The following is an 8,451-nucleotide window of genomic DNA, read 5'->3' on the forward strand; positions in this document are numbered from 1 at the left end:
GGTGCACAAAAATTCCGCGCCCTAAAATAGTTTTAGCGCGCCACTGTAGCACTTTTAGTGCGCCGGGCCCAACATTGCTTTAGCAGAAACCCAAAAGCGCGCGCCCAAAAAGAACACAGTGTAAATTGTGAAGCACGCCCTATCCGAAGCCCAAAATATGCTGCGCACGATAGCGTTTTTCAGCGCGCGCCCAAAAATTTTTAGCGCTACAGTTTTTGGTGGAGCTGTTCGACGCCAAAAAAACAATTTTTTAGTGCGTGAAGCTCTTTTTAAGCGCCTGTTGGAGATGCTCTAAGGCTTTGACTGCATTTTATTGATCTCCTTCGGTCGACTTTGTCCTGTGTTGGGTTGGTTACCAACTTACCATTTGTTACTTTCAAGCGTTAGTTTCAGGTTTTACGTTGTTTAGAAAGATTGTTCAAATTAAAAAAATATTGCAAAACACCAAGTATAATATACACATTCACACCTCACATATGTTTCTTTTTGCTCCTACTATTTGAGCTAGGAGTGGCGCAAGCACCTGTAAGCCCTCGGAAGTGTCTCGTTGCTGTTGAACTTGCCGGCCGCTCTCATCTACCCTTCGTTCTCATCCTCCATCATTCATCGGATTGGCGCTTGATTTTTATTTTATCGAATGCGAAGATAGAAAAATTTGTAAAAATGTTGTGTCGGTACTACCTCTGTCCTGATTTATCAGCCCCCTCGTATTTAGTTTCATATTTTCACCATAATTTTAACTAATAAAATATAAGTTATACATAATAAAAAAAATATACAAAACTATGTTCGAATACTAATCCAACGATATAACATTTCGCGACATGCTTTAAAATTTTCTTAGTTAAATCTATGGTCATAATTTGACACAAATTACGAAGGAGGCCAATAAACCAGAAAAAAGGAAGCAGGTGTACATGTACTGTGAAAGACTTGTGAATTCATTAGTCCATTCAAGAGACAATGTGTTTCCATTCAATGCAAAGTGAAGTAAACTAAATGCACCGCCAGCTGCTTGGATCAATGAGCTGACCAGGCGTGAAAGATCCACGAGTTGATTAGTCCATCTAATGTAACACTGTTTATCTTGAATTGGCAGTCTGACAGATTGTGCATATCGATACGGTGCCAAACTCTGCTTACCAGCTTAAACTAAGGCTGGCCCCAATGGGGAGTAACATAGAGTAGTAACATACATGCCACGTAAGCATGTTACTACTCTATGTTACTACCTCCACAGTGGGTGGTAACTTAGAGGGTTTATTTATTGCTTTTGTGGGATCTATAGTAGTAGTTCAACTTTGTGATCTATATGTGGCATGTACCAACAAAATTTGTGTTTTCCGATACTTATGGTTAAATAAAAGAACACAAATTTTGATCATAACAAATAATAAAGTATAATATTATATTATTGAAATATATAGAACATATTTAGCAATACATCGATCAAGACTTGGATATAATCTATTCGCGCCCAAACTTTCTCCATATATGCTCAATCAAATCATTTTTAAGAGCCTTATGCGTTGGACGATCACGAACTCTAGCATCTCTTTCAAGTACCTCGGCAAATTCTGGCATGTCACCATGAGTAAAAACCGAAGGAAGGGCAATCGACGAGCCTGCTTCATAATTCAAATCAAGAATATTTCCCGCCTCTTCTTGTTCATCATCGACTATCATGTTGTGTAGAATGATGCATGCCAACATAATATTATTGAGATCACCCCGTTCATATAAACGTGCCGGAAGCCGTAAAATAGACCATCGCGCCTGCAACACACCAAATGCACGTTCCACGTCCTTTCTTGCTCCCTCTTGATGTTTCACAAACAACCTGTGCTTTTCTGTTAAAGCCATCGGTATTGACTTCATGAATGCTGCCCACTCGGGGTATATTCCATCTACAAGGTAATAACCAAGTTGATATTCCTTCTCGTTGACAGTATAGTTCACTCGAGGAGCTTGCCCTTTCAGTTGCTCAGTGAACAGCGTTGATTGGTTAAGCACGTTGATGTCATTGTTGGATCCGGCAACACCAAAAAAGGCATGCCATATCCAAAGATCTTGAGATGCAACCGCCTCTAGAATAACAGTAGGGGCTCCTTTATACCCGCTAGTGAATTGCCCCCTCCACTCTAATGGACATTTCTCCCATCTTGAACAACAGTAGGGGCTCCTTTATACCCGCTAATAACAGTCTGGTTCACTACTGGCCATCTTGAACAGGGAAAGAAGTGGTGCAGTGTGCAGGAGTGAGGAAAAGAGAAGGCATACGCTTGTATATATAGCACATTGTTGTGAAACGATTCATGTGTAAATGAAAACTCAAACGATTGAGCTTCAGCAATGATTAAAAAAGGTAACGGGCATAGTAGTAGCTGATCGGTCCATCAATTAGAGTAGCTTCACCGATGATTCATAAAAGGTAACTGACAATAGTAGTAGCTGATCAGTCCAAAAGCTAACAGCAAACCATCACGTTCACATCAATTTTAGAGTAGCTGATCGGTGCACACAATAAACTGACCGGACAACAAAAGTGATAAACGATCCATCAGGTTTACACAACAAACTGACCGAGCCAATTTCTAATATGCTTCAAGCTGTTGATCTTTGCGGTTTCAAGCTGTTGATTTGATAAAAGAACCTGGCTGTCTATCACCTTTTGGCGCTCCTCCTTCGATTGATTGTTAACCTCGATGAACTTGTCTAGCCTTTCTCCAAGCTCTTGCGAGATCCCTCCCGACTTTCCTTTACCAGCACGTTCAGCCTTAGCCTTATCACGACCAGCTTTTGGGCGCTCTTCGGCCTCCAAGTTGATCATATTTGATGGGAGATTGGTCTCTGTCATGTTTCCTTTTTTTGCCATCATGTTTTTATAAGAGGCTAGCCATTTTGAATCATCCTTGATTTTTTCCCACATAGTTAAATGTTGGAAAGGCTGGTGATAGTTCCGTTCATACTTCTCCAACGCCATTTTTTGCAGGTCATGACTATTGTGACCACTATGATACACTCCCATAACGGCAATCCACTCACCGTGGAAAGCGGCGAGCCTTTTCTTGGTCCTTTGTCATTCCGTCTTGAGCTGATTCCGATCTCTTTTGCGGTTACTTGGTGTGGCAGTATTGTATAGAGCAGCAATGTCATCCCAAAACTGCTCAGACTTCTTTCCGTTCCCATCAATGGGATTGAGTGAACACTCCAGCCAAGCACCTGCCTACATTGTTCACAATTAATTCAGTTGAGGCCAACAACAAACAAGAAATTATATGCAACTAAACGGATTTGAGCAACGAATATCCTTACCAGTCTCTCATGTTCCTCGGGTGTATAGGGCAGACGATATGCGGTCCTTGCTCCCGATTCGTCGGCATCTACACTCTTGACCTTCCTTTTCTTTTTCTTTGAATCAACTTTGGTGGGAGCAGACTGAGATGAAACATTAGAGTGCGGTGGTGGCGGTGGTGTTGAAAAGGGATCATGTGGGGAAGCACCAACAAAGTGCAAATTCTCCATATTTTGGTATCCTTGTTCATGATGGTGCATTGGCTGAGGTTGAAAATTGTAAGGATTCATGGGCGGTAATTGTCCAAAACTTAGCAGGCCTTCAGGTGCAGAGGTATACATCGGCCTCCTGTTATATTGTAAATATCAGAATTAAGAAGCATTGTCCAAAGCTTGCTATTAGAAACTTTTGTCTGTTCTAATCATTGCAAGAAAAAAGTACAAACAAACAAGCGAAGCACATCCAAGTTCAAGTGTCTGATATAGTAGTAAACCGTTTGCACAATAAGCACACAGACACACATCACGGGGGACTTGCATATCCTCCAAAGCTCTAACGCTACAGAAATCCGATTCAGCAAGCAAAAACCTGAAGAATTGCAATGGTCTAATGCTACAGAAATTAAGGCTAAGACTTCAGAGTCTCTCTGCTTCAACACGCACACATGCTGAATCAGGTACTCGAGCTATAGAAATTACAATTACCTAATGCTGCTCTATAACCCAAATTGAATTACATAATGCTGCATACTCGAGCTACAGAAATTGTAATTGCCAAAGATTGAATTAAAGCAGAAATTTTATACCATGTAGGGTTGGCTGAGGAGGATTCCATGAGAGGCGGGTACAGGTGTGGCGGTGTCGAGGGGCTGGCCGAGGATCTTGTCGGGGCGCCGGGGTAGAAGAGAAGCTGTGGAGAGCGGCTGGCGAACGAGCTTGCTGTGGCGCCGGGGGAGTGCTGCGGCGGCGGCGAGGTGGCCGATGGCCGGACTTGCGCGGCGTCCTTACGGGCACCGGACTTGGCCATGAATCTGGTGGCTTTGCGCCGCCTGCCAGAGCCGCCGCCGGCCGGCAAGACGGAGTGCGGGGCGCCGGAGCTCCAAGGCGGCAGGGAGGGAGAAGGATGAGGCCCAGGCGTGGAGGAAGAGAAAGTCACACGGGTGGGGATTTTCTTGGTTTCTTCGCGATGCGTCCGGCCGCCGCACACAGGATCGATTAGCATTAATTTTTTCTCGTATGCAGCGCTATGTTACCGGAACTAGCTAAGTTTCTCCAAAGCTCTCTCTCTTCATTTAATCAATGCCACGAAGGAATTTTTGCTGAGTTGGACCCGAAGTTCTTGCTGAAGTTCTCTGCATTGGGGCCAGCCTAATACCGTGTCAGCTACTTTGGATCGACGAGCTAGGTGGAACAAATTGGAGCTAAGTTTAAGCATTAAGTGAGAGGGCGGCTTGTGGGGCACTATAGTTTGTATTTCGTTAGAATCAATGCAATTTCTCTCTACGTAACCATGAACTACGGAGGCATGTTGTGAAGTTTCATGGAGATTTAGGAAACGTGCACTGCTTTAAAGTAGGTTAGTGCACCTCAACGTAGGCTAACACCAACATGTTAAAGAGGACTCCGTAGGGCAAGGTGGGGCGACCATTGCATCCCTACTTTTGAAATTCCATAACATTGCGGGATTTCAACTTTCTAAAAGTTCAGCACTAACATTGCGTGTTTCGAGCCAATGCAAAGTGGAGTTAAACTAGTGCGCCACTAGCTGCTTGGATTGATGAGCTGACAAGCTATGCGTGAAAGATTCGTGAGTTGGTTAGTCCAACTAATGTAACACTGTCTGCCTTGAATTGGTAAGCGCTAAACTAATACTGTGCTTGGATCGACAAACTATTTGGGGGGCATCGCATGGATCGACAAGCTAGGGGGGGACAACGGGATCTAAGTTTGACAACTCGCAAAGCAGGTGGCAAGATACTAGAGCGTCACAATCCAAAAGGTTGTGAAAATGTAGTTTGGTAGGTATACCGTGGATGACTTGTGAGTTTGCTAGTCCATTCAACATTAATACACAGTGTTTCGACTCAATGCAAAGTTGAAGTAAACCCATGAACCACTAGTTGTAAGCCCTCGGAAGTGGTTGGTTGCTGTTGAGCTTGCTGGCCGATTTCATTCTCCCCTTCATTCTCATCCTCCATCACTCATTGCACTGGCACTTGATTTTCATTTAAACAGATGCGAAGAAAGATTCATGATTCATTAGTCCATTCAATGTGAACACACTATGTATTCAATTCAACGCAAAGTTGAAGTAAACTAAATGCACCAGCAACTGCTTGGATCGATGAGCTTACAAGGCATGAATGATCCATGAGTTGATTAGACCATCTCATGTAGTAACACTCTCTATCTTGCATTGGCAGTCTGACACATAGTGCATATCGATACGGTGCAAAACTCTTCTTACCATGTTAAACTAATACATTGTCAGCTGCTTGGATCGACGAGCTAGGCGGAGAAAACGGGAGCTAAGTGCAGCTGGCGAGGCACAATTGTTTGTGTTTAACTACGGAGTACATGGAGATTGATGAAGCTTAATTGGATTGCTTTAAATTAGGTTAGTGCACACCCGGTGTAGGTTAATACCAACATGTTAATGAGGGCCCCCTATGGAAAGGTGGGGCCGCTGCCCTACCTTGATTCTACTGCAAAAACAAACCATGTAAACATGCATCATTGCACCGCTACTTGCGGTATTGCAAAACTTTGTGGGATTTCAACTTTCTAAAAATTCAACATTAACATTGTGTGTTTCGAGTCAATGCAAAGTGGCACTAAACTATTGCACCATTAGCTGCTTGCCTGCTAGTATTGATGAGCCAAACAACTATGCGTGAAAGATTCACGGTCTGATTAGTCCAATTAATGTTACACTGTCTGTCTTGAATTGCCAGTCTGGCACGCAGTGTAGATCGACACCGTGCCAATGATAAACTACATGCCAGGTAAAACCAATACAGTGCTTGAATCGATGAACTTTTTTTGGACGTGGTTGGATGTGGACGAGCTAGGGGAGAAACGGGATCTAGGTTTAACAATTCACAGAGCAGGTGGCAAGGTACTAGAGCGTCACAATCTAAAAAGCTGTGAAAATGTATTTTTGGTAGGTGTACTATGAAAGGCTTATGAGTTCGCTAGTCATTCATAGTTAGTAGACTTTGTTTCGACTCCATGCAAAGTTGAAGTAAACCCATGAACCAGTAGCTGCCAGGATTGATGAGCCGACATGCAAGGCATGAAAGACTCGTGAGTTGATTAGTCAATCTATTGTAAACACTGTGTGTCTACAATTGGCAGTCTAGCAAAGCAGTTCGGATCGATGCCGTAGCAAGCTCTGCGTGCCAGATTAAACTACTACAATGTCAGCTGCTTGGATCGGCGAGTTAGGTGGAGAAACCGGAGCTAAGTTTAACAATTTGCAGAGGGAGTGGCGCGGCAGCAGTCGATAAACAATATCATCTCTGCCTGCTTAACCGTGAACTGCGGAGGCATCTTGTGAAGGTACATGGAGATTGAGAAAGCTTGCAGTGCTTTAATACAAGTTAGTACTACACCCCAACGCTATACTCTATTCTAGAAGCAACGTCTTGTGAATCCCGACTCAGTACCAACTCATTAGTCCATTCAAGACACACTGTGTTTCCATTCAATGCAAAGTGGAGTATACTAAATACACCACCAGCTGATTGGATCAATGAGCTGACGAGGCGTGAAAGATACTACCTTCCTCTCGGTGTATAAGTCATTCGCGTAGTTCTAGATAAACAGTGTTACATTAGATTGACTAAGAGCATCTCCACTAGTCCTCCCAAGAAGCCTCCTCAGGGCACTTTTTCACTGCTGGCGAGAAAAATTCCTCCCAGTCGCACCCCCAGCCTCTTAATTTTCGCCGGATTCGAGCAAAAACAGAGCCGGCGTTCCTGAGGGAAACTCAGGAAGCCGGGGGGCACCTGGGGGGCTTAATCTCGCCGTTTGCAGGCGCTGGCCCACCTGCCAGCGTCTCTCTCACTAGTAGAAAAGGGGGCAAAGGTCCAGGCCGAGTCAGCCCATTAGTCCCGGTTCAGTCCATAACCGGGACCCATGGGGGCATTGGACCCGGTTTGTGAGCCCCGGGGGCCGACCGGGCCACGTGGGCCACTGGTCCCGGTTCGTCTGGACCTTTTGGTCCCGGTTGGTGGGACGAACCGGGACCAATGGGCCTCGCTCCTGGCCCACCACCATTGGTCCCGGTTGGTGGCTTGAACCGGGACCAAAGGCTGCCCTTTAGTCCCGGTTCATGCCACCAACCGGGACCAATGATATGCCTATATATACCCCCTCGCGTAAGAGCAGAGCACACTGTTCTGTTTTTTCTGGCCGCCGAGGGGGAGAGGGCTTGGTGGTGCTCTAGCTCACCTCCTATGCACACAAGGTGTTCGATGGAATGCCCGAGCCACACTACTTAAGCTTTCTCCTCTCCAAGCTCCATTCTCCTCTATATTTGTCTAGGTTTAGCGGTCCGTCACGCCCCGTCCCCGTCTTCACCGCCGTCAATCACTCGTGCCGATCTCATCGCCGGCACCACCGTGGCGAGCCTCTTGTTCTTATCTTCTTTCTGAAAGGAAAAATATTCTTACTTGTATGTTTAGATAGATACTTGTATTATTTTCTTACTTTTATTATTGTATCTTATATAGGGCGATGGTTTTGGTATCCGCCCCCGTCGACCCTCGTCCTGTCTATGATTCGGATGTGGTATATTTTACTTTTCATAACTATTGGTCATTTATTGTTTATGACAATTATGCCGACCAATGTGACATAGATTTTATTTATCTAGGAGGTTGTTGAACCGGAAACTCCAACCGACCCTATTGCCGAGAGGTTAAATTTAGTTGAAGAAGAAAATAATTTCTTGAAGGAAAAAAATAAAAAAATGAGGAGGAGAAGATGATATTGGCACTACTAGGGAAAAGTCTATACACAGAATCTTACCAGCAGCGCTCCTCAAAATACCACGCTACTGCTATTTAGCAGGAGAGCGTGATATCAAAACGCACTGCTGAAAGGGAAATAGCAGTAGCGCGTCCACCACAAACCGCGCTACTGCTATAATTG

General features: G+C 44.5%; 1 protein-coding gene across 1 annotated transcript; it reads right to left on the reverse strand.

Annotated features, from left to right (window-relative positions):
- Positions 1-2,385: 2,385 nt before the first annotated feature.
- LOC119288423 (leucine-rich repeat extensin-like protein 5) lies at positions 2,386-4,623 on the reverse strand. The gene is made up of 3 exons (XM_037568045.1): positions 4,101-4,623; positions 3,316-3,643; positions 2,386-3,226 (listed from the first exon to the last, which is right to left on the reverse strand). The coding sequence occupies exons 1-3, from the start codon at positions 4,514-4,516 to the stop codon at positions 3,080-3,082; spliced, it is 891 nt and encodes a 296-aa protein (XP_037423942.1). The 5' UTR covers positions 4,517-4,623; the 3' UTR covers positions 2,386-3,079.
- Positions 4,624-8,451: the final 3,828 nt, after the last annotated feature.

This window comes from Triticum dicoccoides, chromosome 4A (genome assembly GCF_002162155.2).
Source record: "Triticum dicoccoides isolate Atlit2015 ecotype Zavitan chromosome 4A, WEW_v2.0, whole genome shotgun sequence".
NCBI classification, from domain to species: domain Eukaryota; kingdom Viridiplantae; phylum Streptophyta; class Magnoliopsida; order Poales; family Poaceae; genus Triticum; species Triticum dicoccoides.

What these genes read in the sequence shown, in the direction of transcription:
- LOC119288423 (XM_037568045.1), bottom strand. Translation starts at nt 4,516, where the DNA reads ATGCTAATCGATCCTGTGTGCGGCGGCCGGACGCATCGCGAAGAAACC. An exon ending in TCCTCAGCCAACCCTACATG is followed by an intron (nt 3,644 to 4,100) that starts GTATAAAATTTC and finishes ACAATATAACAG; the next exon opens with GAGGCCGATGTATACCTCTG. An exon ending in CCGAGGAACATGAGAGACTG is followed by an intron (nt 3,227 to 3,315) that starts GTAAGGATATTC and finishes TGAACAATGTAG; the next exon opens with GCAGGTGCTTGGCTGGAGTG.